General features: G+C 40.0%; 1 protein-coding gene across 2 annotated transcripts; it reads left to right on the forward strand.

The window, feature by feature from the left end:
* The first annotated feature begins 1157 nt into the window (after positions 1 to 1157).
* On the forward strand, positions 1158 to 14090 carry LOC137882124 (RNA-binding protein, mRNA-processing factor 2a). Of its 2 annotated transcripts, XM_068724261.1 has the most exons (9): positions 1158 to 1243; positions 1437 to 1692; positions 3933 to 4010; positions 6009 to 6047; positions 6227 to 6289; positions 7906 to 8056; positions 9599 to 9747; positions 11533 to 11605; positions 12895 to 14090. In XM_068724261.1, exons 1-8 carry the CDS (start codon positions 1173 to 1175, stop codon positions 11596 to 11598), a joined length of 873 nt encoding a protein of 290 aa, XP_068580362.1. In that variant the 5' UTR covers positions 1158 to 1172; the 3' UTR covers positions 11599 to 11605; positions 12895 to 14090. The 2 variants fall into 2 exon arrangements, with proteins under 2 accessions (XP_068580362.1, XP_068580361.1); XM_068724260.1 differs by lacking the exon at positions 1158 to 1243 and having other exon boundaries at positions 1333 to 1692.
* Positions 14091 to 17194: the final 3104 nt, after the last annotated feature.

The following is a 17194-nucleotide window of genomic DNA, read 5'->3' on the forward strand; positions in this document are numbered from 1 at the left end:
CATTTTATTCATTTATCAAGTCCATTTACCAGTCACATCACATAAATGTGTGTGTGTGTGTGTGTGTGTGTGTGTGTGTGTGTGTGTGTGTGTCCTTAAATCACAACAGGCGGTCGATGATGATGATGATGACGGTAAAGCTCTTCTGTAAACACATTAAAGTAGCTGCTGTACAATATATTAAAGTATTTCACACACAAACACAATATACAATATTAATTCACTCTGATATAGGCATACTAAATAAGTACACTATATATCAAAATTAAATAAGAATCAAATTAAATCATAATTTGTAATCTTTGTTGCTTTAAAGCACATTTACATAACATTGCCTCAAGTTTCCCTTTAAAAAGCCTTCACATTGTGGGTTATTAGTGGTGGTCGTAAATGTTTCAGACTACCACATAGCGCTGCAACCAATAATGTCGATTATTGTATTGATTAATAAATTAGCTGTTTGATCTATAAAATGTCGATCAGGTTGTTTTTTTTTGTCCACAACTCAAATATATTCAGTTCACTGTCACAGAGGACTAAAGAAAGGAGACAATAACCTCACTGAAGAAGATGCAATAAGAGAATTTTGAACCAAAAAACCTCAAACCTATTAATCGATTATCAATATAGTTACAAGTTAAAACTCAATCAATTATTAACTAAAAAAACAAACAAATAAATTAAATGTGTTGTCAGTATGTATTCAATAATAATATATTATATATTGTATATTATAATAATAATTATATATAATTATTTTTATAACTGCTTTATTTTTTTGCCCTTTTTTGAATTGTTTGAGGTGACAAAATAATAATACAAAAATACCTGGTTTGGGACTGTTTGTGACTTCCCATTGGCTCTCCGGCTCCCATAGAAACGGTGATGCGGCGGCGGGTCTTCCTGCAACAGCTGAGGCGGATCAGCAGCGTGATTACGGCTCACAGCAGACTCCAACATAATTGATGACCTAATTGAAAAGCAGGAGGAGGAGGAGAGAGAGAGAGAGAGAGAGAGAGAGAGAGAGAGAGAGAGAGAGAGAGAGAGAGAGAAAGAAAGGGAGGAGGGGGACTCACTCAGCGGACAGGAGGAGAGAGAGAGAGAGAGAGAGAGAGAGAGAGAGAGAGAGAGAGAGAGAGAGAGAGAGAGAGAGAGAGAGAGACGCGCTACCAATGAGAAAAGTTTACTTGTTCTTCCTCCGCACAACCCCACAGCTGAGGGGCATTGATGTGAGCGCAGAGGCTGTCTTGTGTTTTACGCGCACTTCTTTCCCCCCCACGTCTTTCACTCTCACACACACACTCACACACACACGGAGCACTAAATCCACCCTCTCACCTTTATAGTTTTAGCGCGGCCGTCTGGTGTATTTCGTTCTTTTTTTCTTCCACTCCCCTACTTCCTACCTTTTTTTCATGAATGATTCTCTCTCGCAATACTTGCAAGATATCCTCGGACACCTCGCCGTCCTCGTCCGCAGCACGACCGCACCACCTCGGCACCTCTTCGCCCCTGAAGTTCAGACGCCACCAGGACGTCCACTGCAGCTTCAGACGCACTTGGGGGAAATACCAGTCGACGAGGAAAAGCCTGATACTTTGCGCAGCAGCAGCTGAAGCCGCAGAAGCGACCGCCGACATGAGTCTGAAAGCCGACGCGGAGCCGAACAACAACGTCTCCATCGAGGAGGAGGTCAGTTCAGGAGAAAATGAAAAATAAATAAAGTTTAACAGCTGAATTAAAAATGTATTTCCGGCCATTAAAGACTTTGTTTGGCTGGAGTTCCTTTTTTTTAGCTCAAAAGTGGCTTTTCGCTCCTCTGGAGCAGCTTCTGAAAAGGAAGTAATTTAAAGGGGCGAAGCGACTTCCAGTGGAAGTGAGTGCAGGAATATCCTCCAACATTATTTCAACATGTATTCCTTAACATTGTAATGTCTCTCTCTCTGTTTGACCAGGTGTGAAGTAATTACTGCACTTAAATGACGTAATTAAGCGGTTAGCCGTGTGTTTTTAGAAATATTTTAATCGTGACCTAAACTGCAAATGTAGACCATGTGGCCAATTGTAGGCTGTATTTAAAAAATAATTATTAAACACGCTGTAAATTATAAAATAAACTAAATAAGAAGTAAATGCCCAATAGCCTAAGTTAAATTAAATATGGACTCTTTTTTTTTTTTTAATTTTCCAAATATCCATTTACCTTTTTTTTTCTTCCTCACTTTTGAGCATCCGCTTTGTTGCGGTGACATTTTGTTTTCATTCAGGTGTCAAAATAAGATGCGTCACACAGACGCTGCAGGTTTCTCAGATTATTATCATTTTTTTTTTTACACTTGTGAAGAGGCAGCAGGTCATCACTAAACTGAAACCTAAAAGGGAGAACTTCTGTTTCTGATTGGACGCTTTATAAATGGATGTAATTAAAAACCGTTACATGATAGCCTGTTTGGCAATGTGTGTAAGTTTTATAATATATCGACTTCAATGACAGAAAAATCACAAGAGAACTCCAAGACACTGTTTTAAACAATTAAAATACCTTTAATGTAATGGCATTAGAATTTAAAGGTTAAAATCTTAAATTAAACTAAGAAATGTGATTTAATTAGGCCTAAAATCAAACTTTTTTTTTTCTTTTTTTTAAAAAATTTTTTTCAGCTGCCACTCTTCAGTTTGTGTGTGTGCGTGTGCGTGTGTGTGTGGCCGGCCGGCCGGCCAGCCAGCCGGCCAGCTATATTTCCTCTTTAATGACTCCTTATGGAGACACTCTGAGGGGAGCGCTGGGCCTTTTGTTGCTCCTCCTTTGTTCCCATTATCTTTCAACAAAGACACGTGTGGCCTCTTGACTTTTCTTAGCCTGGTTTCCCTTTTTTTTTTTTTCTTTTTTTTTTTTTGTGTGTATTCTTATCTCCTTGTAATCGAGAGCAGAGAACAAACCGGACGTTTGTGTTGAAGCTCAAGCAACATCAATTTAGAGTGTTGAAGTGTTAAATCACAAACATGCAGAATCTTATCTCTCGTTAATCGTTCTTTCTGGAGATAAATCACCTAAATTTGACTGATTTCAGATTTTGATTTTATTTATTTTTTTGGGTTCATACAACTCAACGAGGAGCCGGTGGACGAATGAAAACATCTCCATTTGAGTTTGTGTCCCGCTGAGCCAGGCCTCCACGTCGCTGTATGTGCTGACTTGTAAAGGGCTGAGACACCTGAAAAATGCCGGCGGGGTCGAGGGCCCGCGGGTCAGAGGAAGGAAATGGTGTCACGCTGTGCGCTGTTGTCCAGTGCTGTTTGTCTGGCAGCCCCATTGTACTGAGGGTCTCCCCACCGGCTGGGAACTAATGGGCCTCCGTGCTGCACTGTTTGTTTTCCACGGCCACACCGGACTGCACACGGCATCGGTTCTCAACGTCTGCTCGGGGGGGGGGGGGGGGGGGGGAGAAAGTCCAGGGGTCCTTGAACAGTGCCCAGGGGGTCTCCATCGGGATGAAGAGCAATTACTGTTCACTGTCGAGCTCGTATCATGTTGGAGGATCACAGTTTTCATTCATAGGCAACATGTTGAATACTCAGGGTCATCTAATGTTTGGGTCTTGACAAGGTTCCCAATATGAGGGTCGGGGCCCAGCCAAGGGGTCGCTCGGTGAATCTGAGGGGTGGGGATGGTTGAAAGTAATTGGATAACGGTTTAATTACAGGATAATAAATTTGACTTTTTTTCCTTTTTATTCTCCATTTCCAGGACTTTTGACATAAAGTTCCATAATAAAAGTCCATCCATGTGTGTTGGTTATTAAGGAACAATGTGAGGTGTTGGCAAAGCATTTATAAATCTTTTTTATTTATTTTTTGTGCAGTTGCTAACCGAGAGAATGAGGACTCCAAATAAAAAAAGGCACAATATTAAATGCCGTTTTTGTTTGCAGGTGCGAACGCTGTTCGTCAGCGGCCTCCCGGTCGATATCAAACCACGGGAACTTTACCTTCTCTTCAGACCTTTCAAGGTAAGTTATAAGTGAATATTGCGTTGCACAGATTGTGATTTGAGGTATATTAAATGCTGCAGACTTGGTTCTGGAGAGGAGTCGTGGAAAGTGTTTGCAAAAGGATTATCTGCACACGGAGGAAGAAGAGTTCAAGTACTGAGGAAGCAGCTGTAATCCAGTCTGAAGGTTTTCCTATTTTTCACGATGCAGGAAAAAAAAAGTTCATTAAAGTTCCTTTTTAGTTGCGTCAAACAATCCCCCTTGTTGATGGACGTGCAGATATTTGCATATATGGAAATGAGGCCACATCATTGTTTTCTCCACTGCTCCGTTTTTTTGACTGGACTTCAGTTCCATAAACTCCCCTCCCACCCGTGTCCTAACTAACCAAATTGGAAGTGGTGTCCCTCGCACATGGATGATCTGGTGGAATGTGTAAATGAGTAGCCCTTGCGATTGGCCAACCGACCCTCTCCGTGACCCAGCTCGCCCACCGTGTATGGAAATTATTATTCTTTCTTTATTTCACCTTCGTAACTTTCAGTCGTTGTGAAACAACTGAAATGTTCCTCAAGTCGTTGTGACACAGTTTCACTTTTTTTTTTTTTTTTTCTGCCTCTACGGTGGGCGAGCAGTGTGTGCAAAAATGCACTGTTTACAAAGAGAAACCTTTTTTTTAATATTGAACGCTGTATTCCTACCTCGTTGTTTTCTCTTCGGCTAAATCTGGTTCAGATTGTTGCTTAGGATTTATGACAGCCAGTGAAAGTTGTTTAATTTTCCATGGCTGTAAATCAGGATCAGCAGAGATCCCATCTATCAATACTCCGGTCAGGCCAAATTCCCCTTCAGTTCTCAGGAATTTGCTCTTGCTTTAATCGACCCTTGTGCTGTTTTTAAAACCAGTGGCTCTATCTGGACGTCATGCTTTTCACGTGTGCGTAGGAGAGAACATCACATCTCTGATAACATGTGCTTTAAACTAAACATGGCTGACTTTTAGCTTTGAAGATATTTATTTGTAGTCAAATCAATTCATGGTGCGTTTAGGACTGTGTGATGTGTCATTTCCTGTCTAACGATATGAATCATGTTTTCTGGTATTTTATAAAAACAAACAGTGCTCCCGTTGTTTGGTTTTAACTAACTTCATACAATGAACTCGGACACAATGACCAATGCTATAAAACAAGACCAGATGCCATAAAAAAAATAACAGAATCATCCTTTAAGTCAGTGTTCTGGGAACCCACTTCTTTAAAACGGAAACATAATTCACAATAGGTCTTATCTATTAACTGTGAACAGGACAAATGCATTGTTGATTGATCCTGACCACATTCACTGTTTCTGCGTCACCTTTATATTAGACGTATACCTTTAATAAATCATAACTTTGTTTTATTCCTGCGTTATTAAAAACATAAACGCATGTTAAATACGTATCGGAACAATACGTACATTTTAGTCTCCCTCATGTGGCTTAAAGATGAACTGGAGATATAAATAAAATGTTAATAAGACTATGGAAGAAATCCTGTACATTTATTTGCCAACCTTAAAGTCTCATGCGACCCCTCTATATGAAATAATCACATAAAGCCTTTTTTTTTTTTTTGTTCATTCCTGTGTGAATTAAATACTTGACAAATCAAGAGTATTTTGTCATTTAATTAAGAACTTCAGTGCAAAATGATCCAATCTTCTGAGAAGCTGGAGTTGATGTGTGCATATTATCAATTCAGACCTAATTGTGTCTTTGTGATTCCGTTTGAAGACGATACATTGTCATATTATCGCCCCGCTGTAGTTGCATTTGTGTGCGTGCGTCGCCTTATTTTACCACAACAAACATCGATGCAAGCGGCGTCTCAGACGGACTCGTGACGTCCTGCTGCAGAGCTCAAACCGAAGGTGAACACAAGCGGGTTTCTCTCGACGCAGCGAGAAGCGTTCATGCCTGACTTCCTGCATGTGACTCCAGGGTGGATAATTGGCTATCTTTCTTCCCCGCAGGGTTATGAAGGGTCACTGATTAAGTTAACATCAAAACAGGTGAGAGGCTTCGTCAGTGGACGGAGCTGCTTTAATGCTGTTCTGTCTTTTTTAAATGTCCTCTTGTATTTCATTATATTAAGATAAATATCAATCATCAATGTCACTGCAGGTTCTTTCATGTTGAGATGATTATTGATGTTTGGTTGTCAAAGTGTTTCTTCCCGTTTTCCTTCCAGCCTGTCGGGTTTGTAACCTTTGACAGTCGCACTGGAGCTGAAGCTGCCAAAAACTCTCTAAATGTAAGCATTCTCTTGTTTTTATTGATTTATTATATCGCTCTGAGTCTGTTGCTGTTTTAAATTCCCCTTTTTCTTTTTTTAAAATCCTCTTTTAAACATGATGTTTTGTATTTCTCAGATTTGTTCCACCCTTTGCTTAAAGGGACGGTTAACCCCCAAAATCATGAATTCATATTTGTCCTCGTACCTGTAGTGCTGTTTATCAATCTAGATTGTTTTGGAGACGTCTGTCTTGTCTCCAGTATGAGACAATATGACACTCGGCTTATGGAGCTCAAAGTGTAAAAATTACTTTTTAAAAATTCTCTTTCCAGAAATCATGACCCGGTTACTGAAGATAAACGACCAACCTTGTTGTAGGAACTGTGGTTGAAAGAAAGAAAGGTCTGTAGGAACTATTTTTTTCTTTCTACCGAACTACACCAACCCAAACGTATCCCGGCGCTGAAGGAAGCGTGCGTCTACACTGGATACTGCTAGCTCACCAGCTAGAGCTGAAGTTCACGTGTGAGGAGAGGCACGCTTCCTTGCGGTGATGCGTAGGCCGGGTGTAGTTTGGTCGGAAGAAAGTAGTTCTTAATGAAACCGCTAACAAAAAGATCTGTGGATTATCTTCAGTAACCGGGTCATTTGGCGTTTGAGCGCCACAGAAGTTTCATATAGTCTAGTTCTATCAGAACACTACGGCTGATTACACTCCGCTGCTCCACACCAAAGAGATCTGGATTAATAAAAAGCACTACAGCTCGAAGGACAAAATATCTAACTTTTCTTTTTGGGGTAAACCGTCCTTTTCTTCTTTCTTTTTTTTCGTGATTGGGAGCTTTATAAAAACATCTTCTTTCCCATAAAATCTCAACGTCAACCCATTTTGTTTCCTACAATTCAAAGGCAGGGCCATTTTTGGAAAGAGGCCAGAATCCCGTAGCCTTACGGTAGTTTACTTTGACCTTTAATACACACCCCTTCGTTAGTCTGTTATAGCTTTCCTACATTTTGCATATCACTGCTTTAATCGTAATACTTTGTTCTATTAGCCACATGTGTAGTGTTATTTGTACACATCTCCAGTAGTGTAACCTCTCATTTTATCACCCAGTAGCCCACGTATCTGGCAGTATCTAACACCTCTCTCATAGCATAGCTTTCCTTATGAGCATCACCTCTTTTAGACACACACACACACATGCATATACACCAAAGTACTACTCACCTGCATGTGGGCACAACGCTTAGGGCACAAGAACACAAGCAGGGTTCAACCACCTGAAAGGAGTTATACTCAGAAGTCTCCCCATCGGCCCCCCTCCCCCCCCCCCCCCCCTCATGTCGCTCTCCTCCTGTGCTCCTGATTTGGTCACGAGGAGAGAAAGTGATGCGAGCGTGTTTGGAATATTCCAGGAGCGTGTCCTCCAGTCTTTATTTAAAGACGTGAGAGGGTACGTTTTTAGGAGGATGCATCCCGAGTATTGCAACACGGCTTTGGGGGGAAAAAAGAGGAGGCGATGTGAGACTGCTGAGCTACAGCCCCTTTTTTTTTTAATCTTTTTAAAACTCTGCCCACCTCCCTTACGATGCCATGTCCTCCCCTCCTCCTCCTCCGTCTCTCCCCCCAGGGAATCCGTTTTGACCCCGAAAGTCCCCAGACCCTGCGCTTAGAGTTTGCTAAAGCCAACACGAAGATGGCAAAGAGTAAGCTGATGGCCACCCCGAACCCCACAAATATCCACCCTGCTCTAGGAGCACACTTCATTGCACGGGACCCATGTAAGTTGTACGGCTGCACCACTCTTAGGCTCTTCTCGTCCACTCTCACCTTAGCAATGCCAGAACTCGATTTGCCCATTTAAAAAAAGAAATATATATATATATCTCTCTCTCTCTCTCTCAGGATAGTTTGTAATAAGATACAAACGGGCAGAGATTAAAAAACAGTGTCTAACTAATTAAAGACTAACTCACCTCCACATGCATGCATCATCTCTACTCTTAGTTCAGCCGCTTTGCTTCTGTACAGCTGGGAAGTCTCCACTCTCTCACAGGTTGTTTTTTTTTTTTTTTTTTTTTTTTTTTTTTTTTTAGGCAGTTGTGTCTCTGCTCCTCTATGCATAAAACACCTGCTTGGTGTCGACAACGGTGTCGAGGCTGCGTTCAGACCAGAAGTCGCTCGGTGGAATTTACACTCGTGTCGAGGCAGAATAAAAACCGCGTGGTTTGGGTCGTAAACAAACTGTGAGAAACGGTTTCAGTAAAATTGTAAATCGTCCTCGTTCTCGCCGCATCCTTTGCTGCTCGTATTTCACTATTGCAGGAAACTCTGCCGTTCAAAAACTTAAAGTCGCTTGTTTTTCTTCTTGGATTTTACACTTTTTCTTATTTTTGAATTGGTTTTGGCCTCAAAAGACAAAGAATTTATGATTAAAACCTGCTTTTAGTTTATGTTGCCAAAGGGTTACAATGCTGTTGGAACCATTTTCCCTCGAATACCCTTCAATTTTTAATTTATTTTCCAGTCCAGAAAAGCGTCCGTGAGCCTCGAGATTTATTGAACTCTATCTATTGAGTTGGTCTCTCTGAAGGTTTAAACTGATCTGTTCAGCTGATATTCCAATAGTGCTAACCTCTTATTTCTATTCAGTTTAAAGAGCTTTGCTAAAGCAACAAGTTTCCTGTTAAATCCAGTTTATCGAAACAGGAAGCTGTTCGTTTGAATCTGCACACCTTGATACTAAGCTTCCAGTTTCTTTCACTGATGATGATTTCTTCTGTTCTTATTCAACTATTACTCAGAGGGATCTTGATGTGGTTTGTTCTTAGTAAAGAGGACCTTCTACAAGCTGAAAGCAGACCATTCAAACATGGAGTATTCCTCGCAGACATTTTCCTTTTTTGGGCGGGCAATCCCAAACTTTTGAACGGCAGCGTATCACAAATGTATTCCGATCAGCTCCAGCTGCTCTCAAACTGACGGGACGTTCGTAAATATCTCCTCCCGGCCTGTTCCACTTAGAAATGAATGGGCGGCGAAATCTGGTCTGACTTTACCTCTTCTTTTAGGGTTGTAAAAGTTAATTGTAGTCTTTTAGAGACAGTTGAAGCTCTTACTACAATGAGACTCATCAGTAGTAAACCTAAAAGCCACATTACAGTCAACAAAAACCTCTTTTTGCAGCATGTTTTGACGACTCATTGTCTTTCATTATTTAAAATATTTAGCTTCTGTACCGATTGGCTACATGATGCAGGGCCGCATATTCAAGGATAGGTCAGTCAGCCTTTTCGTTTCCTCCCCGTCCTGTACTTCCCCAGATGATCTGACAGGGGCGGCGCTGATCCCAGCGTCTCCGGACGCCTGGACTCCCTACCCCCTGTACACCACGGAGCTGACCCCAGGCCTCCCTCACGCAGCCTTCACGTACCCGGCGGCCGCTGCCGCTGCTGCAGCCCTCCACGCCCAGGTGAGGGACCAACCGGTGTGTGTCTTCTTTCCTTCTACTTTCCTAAGTGTCCTCTCGTCCAACTTCAGCTCTAACAACACAGGGAACCTTCGTAGAGACACAGAATGAACGCCTGCACCCCAGGTACAATCCTAAAACCAAATTCAAGCGCTAGGATGGGTCAGTTGTCCACGCTAACAGAGGGACTGGTAACCTGATTTCTTCTGGTCCTATGTCTTGACTAATGGGCTATGCTGACCATAACTACTCGAGGTCAATCCAGTCGTCTCTGCCTCAACCAGCTACCCAGGGCGGGTCTTGCCAAGAAGAGCAGTGGGATTTTGCTCTCCATAGGAAAATATATACTTCACATATCTCCCCCTTTTTTAAGGATCCACCGCTTCAATTGAAAGCAGGGGTTCAGATTCTTGATTCGACCCCAGTGGTCATCTGAGGTACAACCATAACGGCACAAAGATAAACCCAGATATCAAGTCTTCAATACAATGAAGTTAAAACCCTGAGTTATAATCTCTAAATGGAAAATGTCTTGACTCCCGCTCTGCAGAAGTGACGTGTTCATGCTTTCATGTGGTGTAGCGTTACGATGCCACGCACTTACCTTAAATCCCTCTTTGTGGTTGTCATCTGGCTGTTTTTGGCTCATGGGCTCTTTTTTTTTTTTTTTTTTTTTTTTCTTTCCGTGGATTGAGATATACATTTTTCCTTTTCAATAGAGCTCCGTGCAGCCCTGTCCCGTCTGCTGGAGGATGAAATGTGCTCTCACTAATAAAACACACAGGTTCTATTCTACGGCGCAGACTAAATAAATGGAAATAATTTCATCCTTTTAAAATGGATTATAGTTTAATCCCAACTAAGACTTGGTTTGCATTCAGACAGTAAATCAGTTAAATGTCATGCTAAGATCTGGTCTGCAAATATTCTTTTTAACAAAATGGGTGAACAATTTTTGGCAGACACAATAGAACTTTTTTTGTCCCAAAGTGTTGACATTGCAAGCTAAATGCTACAGAAATAGAGCAGCTAAATACAAAGCAGTGGGCAGGGCTTTTGGTAACAATAGCAATGGAAAACATTTCCCTTGTTGGTTCATTTAAAGTTCATTGTGATCTAACTTCCTCCTGCAATGTAAGAGCACAGGGGAGTTCTACGCTGCAAAGTAGGCAGCTATTACATGGACCGTTTTTGTCGGGGCGTAAGAGGACGGAGGAATGTGAGCTATTTGCTTGGAGAAATTGTCCGACCTGATGGCCTTTCTCCGGAGGTGCCAACTTACTGTCCACGTTCCTGTTGGAACATAAGCTGACTGTAGCCACACAAAGGGGGGGGGGGGGGGGGGGGCTTTTTTAATTGCAATCCGGTGAAAGATCGCTAAAAGTTCCCTTCCCACTGACTCTCGGCCTTCGTAGTTTTGACTGTGTGACACAGACATTTGATGTTACGCCGCTGTCGATGACCTCCCCGAGCTGTTTTACTCAGTGTAGAAATGTCTCATTCCGCCACAAGTATGGAAAGCTACCGGCTCTTACCCTGTGGGAATGTTTAACACATGGAGAGGTTACTCTCCACATTTCCATGCCTCTTAATTACTCGAGGACTATTGTCCTCAATGAGCAGTTACGTGACCCACATTCCCGTGGCTCCAGTGACCAGCGCTTAAAGGGACAGTCCTCCTAAACCTGTTTGTCCAAAAGTGAATTGTTTGTGTGTGTGTGTTCTGCTGAATTGAGGACTAAAGCCTGGTTTATAGTCCGCTGTACATGATTATGTTTGTGTTTTCAGATGCGCTGGTACCCTACGCCCTCTGATACTTCCCAGCCTGGATGGAAGTCCCGGCAATTTTGTTAAATTTTTAGTGAGTAACCTTTGGTCGAACAGTGTTTGTTGTTTTTAAAAGAGATGCCAACCCTCATCTACTAACTGCTAACCTAATGTCACGCAAACTTAAACCTGCATAATGAGACTAACACAATGTTTGACTGAAATCTGCATAATGTGTAAACGTAAGTGAAAATGCCTAAAAACGTATTGTTTAAAGGATAAGGCTGTCTTGTCAACAAATCCATGAAAAGATTAAGTAAATCACCCTAAGAAAAGGCCATTAATATATAGAAAACACTAAATGATCTCTTATAATAGCTGAGCTCTGTAGTGCCCGGTGTTCAGCTCATTTTCTGTGACCGGTGTAGCATTGAACACGGAATTAGCAAGCTAACTAGCTAGCTCTCCGCTTTAGCGTGCTAGTTTTCTAAAGCCGAGAGCTGGCTAATCAGCTAGCTAGTTAACCACGCTTTAATGCTACACTGGTTACTGAAAGTAAGCCAAACAAAGTTGTCATTTGTTAGTTGATGGCGATATTCTTTCTAACGCCGTGACGAGTATGGATGAAGCATTAAGTTGTTAAATTTGACTCGCTTACTTTGGCTCTCATAGCTAACGTTATGGTTCGCTGCTTGTTTTAGTCGTTACTGGTAAAACCTCACCTTAGTGAATCGGCGACTTGGCATAAGTCTGTTCAGTTTATACAGAAGTGATCGCGCTACAATGGCAACGATAAACAGAAAAATGTCCGCCGCTCTGACCATCGTGCTACGTTGATTTTTAATGGAAATGTTCTATTTTTGAATAGTTTTTGGAAAACAAAGCCGATTTTTGGCACAAAGAGAAAATCTGTCAGGCTTTGGAAACGTTTTGTAGGATTGTGGTATTTTAATGGGATTTATTGACGAGAAGAAAACACATACAGCTTTTCATTACATCACGTTTGCCTTATGTTGTTAAAAACATCTTTTGAGTCTTAATTTTTACTTAGTGACATGTTCCTCCATTACGATGGAGCTAGTTAATTTTTTTTTTTTTAATTTCACATTCACCATCCTGTTGCAATGAAACGGTTATTTGCACAGCAAATGTGTATCGAGCCGCAGCTGAAAATAGTCAAACAGCAAAAAAACACCATTTACTTTCATTGAGTAATGTTTGTGTAAGATTCACAGAATCGATGGGAACACATTTTCTTGGGCTGAGAGCTAAAGTATTGTGAGACAGACTAAAACTGTTTTTAGGTCTTTTCATGGAGTTTATTTTTTTAAGTGAAGTCTTTATTGTTGTGTTTAGACTAATGCTTGTTTTTCTTTTCTTCAGGCCTCTGGAAACCACACCTTTGTGTCCAGCTGAAGTGAGGTTTGCCAAGCTCTTCATTAATTAATTTAATCAGGTTTATTTAATGGACAAATGTGCATTATTATAAACAGTATTTATATCTCCTCCCGATTGTCTCTGGGGGGGGGGGGGGGGGGGGGAGTCTGAGTTGAAACCATCTTGCTGTCGACAATCTGAGCTTATCCTTGGCAACTACTGCGGTACCATCTTAGCACTTCAAATAAAAAAAAAAAAAAAGAAAAAAAAAGAACCTCATGCAAAAAAGCAGAGTCAAAACTTCATGGATCTTAATTGCTGAGGAAAATTGACGCATTGAAGTTACCGTTGTTGAGCTAGTCCTTCAATGGGGTCACCGCTGCTCCCGAGAGGTTTAGAAGCGTTAAGAGTCATTGCATGTTAGTCTTTATGGCATGAATTTAGAACGCAGAGTTCTGTGTACCCTAATTTTCTTAGTGTTTGTGTTGCGTCTTTACCCTTTTTTTTTTTTTTTTTTTTTTTTTTTTGGCCTAGACAGCGAAAATGTTTTGTTCCCCTGTAGAACCTTGGTCTTACCTCTGTGAAAGCTAGGCTGTTGTGGCTTATCTTGCATGGACCTCGTGAATGCATCCCTACGTTCTAAATGACAACCCCATGTCCTTACGATCATATCAGTGTCTGTCTTTATTTGAGCAAAGGAAAGTACAAGTATTTTTGTACTTTTTTTTTTGCGTAATGTATATTTATGCATTTTTGTGCAACTAAAAAAAAAAAAATAATGAACTGTATAAGTTGGATGTTTAGTTGTCTCTTGTGTTTTTCGGTGTTACTTTTTGATCCTATAATCCTGTTGACGTAGTTTTAAAGAAGTGCAATTTGTTTAAAGGGGGAAATGGGTATCTGTCTAAGAAAACAATGGAAGTATTCTGAACGTGGCTCGTGCCATTCTGCTAAAATGAGATTGCTGTAAAACGGATCTTTCAGAATGTGAAACTGGACTACAAACGTGAAGGGTTGTTTATTTTCTTGGGGGGAGGGGGCATTTTGAAATGGGAAGCAGGATCAGAGCGATGGAGGAATTTAGTTTGTGGTTTAGAAACATGTTTGTCTTTGTATCTGCTGTGCATAAGATGTAAAAAAAAAAATAAAAAAAAATAAAAAAATTATTCCCATCTTATGAATAATAAAAAGAAGTGAATGCATTTTGTCTTCTGTCATATTTATCACTGCGGCCAATCGGAAGATGACAAACAACGAGAATTAAACTCTGTGGACGTCAGATGTTGCCATTAATAATTCAAGGCAACTTTTTTCATTTATGCGTGGGTGCATTAGTGTCGCTTTGCATCATGCTGACCTCCACACTCTGCCCTCATGAACTGGTGAGATGCTCAACCAACCGCGACGGCTCCTCGAGGGACTCTTAAGTGACTGTTCCCAGTATGCGACCAGCTGCCTCATTGCAGCGGTGACGGTGGTTAACTGTAAACGTTTGTCCATATTGTGCCAATTAAGTCGCTGTGTATCCAGGACACAATGACGTCTGAATGACAGAACAGAATGGCATACTGTGCATTCATATTGGAGCAATAGCATTGAGGTTAAAGCTTTAATATTGCTTTGGGTTCCTTTTTATTTCTAGTTTTTGTTTTGTTACCCTTTAAAAACGATTCAATACCTAGTGCAGAATCCATGAATTGACTTGCATGAAATTATTTTGAATTCAATTAATTTACTAAAATGTGAGGATTTGCTGCTTTTTTCCTGAATATAATTATAGTGAATATAATTGAGTTTTAAATTGTTGCTCAGACAAGACGTTAAAACCCCTATGATCTCTGAGTCTTCACTATTTTTGGACATTTTCTTTGCTAAATCTGAACAATCAAGCCCAGATTAATCCAGAATTAAAATAATTTCTTGCAGCCCGTAAAGGAGACTCTATAGTTGACCGATGGATGATGACTAATTGAGACGTGATGGATGTGGAGGGATGAAACTCAAAACGAACAGCCGGTTCAGAAGAAGCAGATGATTCTCTCAAGAATCGTCCATTTTGCCCTTTTTGTGGAGAGAAACGGGTCAGTTAACTTCACTTTCACACAGAACATTTGGATTGACGTGAAATCAATACGGAGTGCGAAGACGGAGATGCAACCTAACATTTTCTTTTCTCTGTTTTCATCTGCAGACAAGAGCTGTGTGTCAGGATCAGATATAAACCTAAACATACAAGAATAGATTTGGAATTATTTACAATAATATTGGAATTCGGAATTAAGGACAATAAGGTTTAAAACTGTTTTGATTTGTATATTTTATTTTAAGTCTTTATTTACAGCTTTCATCTCGGTCTGCAGGTCAGCATGAAGGTGATCCCATTATGAAAATTAACAAATTTAAGGAACACATGTTGCTTATTTATGGAATGAATATGTTTGCATTTCTGTTTTCCTTTGTGACCGTCATTTATGTAAGAATACGATAATGCAATAAACCTTTATTGTCCACCAGGGTGGACATTTGTCCTCGGCTCACCAAACACAAGACACACATTTATCCGAATGGATGGAAACACCTGTCTCTCAGAAACAGGAAGGTTTAAAGGTTCTACTCTGATGTGCAGTAAAATCTCAAGCATTCATATTTTGTTAAAATAAAAATACATTTTAGATTATCTGTCTCTTACTGCAGGTTTGAGAGAAATGTGGGAAAAGTCATTTTCTTTTGCATTTCTCATATTTCAAACAGAATTCAGTCATATAGATATACACATATATGTTCAGTATATATACTGTACATATATGTACCCCACATTGTCATTCATCATTCAGAAAGACCCTCAAAACTCAGCTCTTCAGCTGAGCCTTCCCTCCCCCCTCTGTTTTTGTTTCCTCGTCCACTCCATGTTATTCTAATTCTCTTTTATTTTATTATCTTTTTATTGAATAGTTAAATGCTTGTTTCCTTATTTTAGCCTACCTTGTAAGGCATCTATGATAACTTTAAAAACACTTTATAAATCTAGTGTATTATTGTTATTAATTTGTAAACAATACATTGAAAACACTCAATTGTGCTTCTTGTCATTGTTTTATATTTTAAAAAATAGCTATCTGTGCCACAAAGTTTTTAAATTATGGCAACTTGCTAAAAGTGTGAATAAGGTAGAAAAAAGATAAAAAAAGATATTATTTTATTTTTTTTAACAACCACCAGGTGGAAGGATGTCTGGAGATTTTGCTGAATGACTTTGTCGCCCTCTTCTGGCCAAACGTCCACATGACCAGCAGCCATGAAGCAGCAACTGAAGTAAGAGCGTCTACTGGTGCTGGAGGAAATATTCAGACCCTTTACTACAGTACAAGACTGTAAAACTGTTATATATCATATTACTGAAGTAGTATTACTCTGGCATCAATGTAAAAGCAGGTTTGTAGTTGGTTGAGCTGGAGTCAATTTAGTATCAGACTGCAACTAATGATTATTTTGATTATTATTAATTTGCTGAATATTTTCACCATTAGTCAAGTGTTAGTAAAAAATATGGAAAATAGTGAGAAAAGGCGACAAATACAGAGACACCTTCACAATGTTTGTTTTGTCCAACCAATAGTACAACAACTGTTATTATTATTATTATTATTATTATTGTTATTATTATATAATAAGACTTTAAATGATTATCAAGTTGTTTCTTGTACTTTTAAACATTGTTGAGTAATTTAATTTATAAAAACAAAATTTAAAAACTCTTCCTATAAAATATGAAATTGTAAAGTAAAGCTGTCCGATAACTGTAGTGAAGTATGAAGCTCATTATTTCCCTTTGAGAAGTAGAACGTGGCATCAAAAGAAAAGACTCAAAGTACAAGTACCTCAAACTTATTGTACTTATTAAAGTGAATGTACTAGTTCCATCGCTCCACTGGCGTCTACTGTACACATCTGTTTTGTGCTCTCACAAACATCTGGAGCTCTCCTTCAGATCAAACTGTTTAACATGAATCAATACAATCAGTTTAAAGTGGAACCAGCAGGACTTTATCAGACGACATTATACTCTCTGTTGCTGTCTTCATCCTCTCTTTGATGCGTTGTAGTCGTGTGCTCTCGTTCCTCACTGAACTGATGCTGCTGCTTCAGAGACTCACCTTCACACGAGGATCAATAACGTTCCATCTTATCCGAGTCCGTTCTACCCGAAGGTAATAACACGTGTACAGTTTACTGGACGATTTAAAGCCCTTCATCTACTTTATGTATGTTTATTTTACAGCGATTGTTAATCACAAGTACTAACTTT

The sequence above is a fragment of the Cebidichthys violaceus genome, unplaced genomic scaffold (assembly GCF_023349555.1).
Source record: "Cebidichthys violaceus isolate CVI_PGR_0920_01 unplaced genomic scaffold, fCebVio1.0.p SCAF_30, whole genome shotgun sequence".
Taxonomy (NCBI): Eukaryota; Metazoa; Chordata; class Actinopteri; order Perciformes; family Stichaeidae; genus Cebidichthys; species Cebidichthys violaceus.

What these genes read in the sequence shown, in the direction of transcription:
- LOC137882124 (XM_068724261.1), top strand. Translation starts at nt 1,173, where the DNA reads ATGAGAAAAGTTTACTTGTTCTTCCTCCGCACAACCCCACAGCTGAGG. An exon ending in TTAAGTTAACATCAAAACAG is followed by an intron (nt 6,048 to 6,226) that starts GTGAGAGGCTTC and finishes TTTTCCTTCCAG; the next exon opens with CCTGTCGGGTTTGTAACCTT. An exon ending in CTGCAGCCCTCCACGCCCAG is followed by an intron (nt 9,748 to 11,532) that starts GTGAGGGACCAA and finishes TTGTGTTTTCAG; the next exon opens with ATGCGCTGGTACCCTACGCC.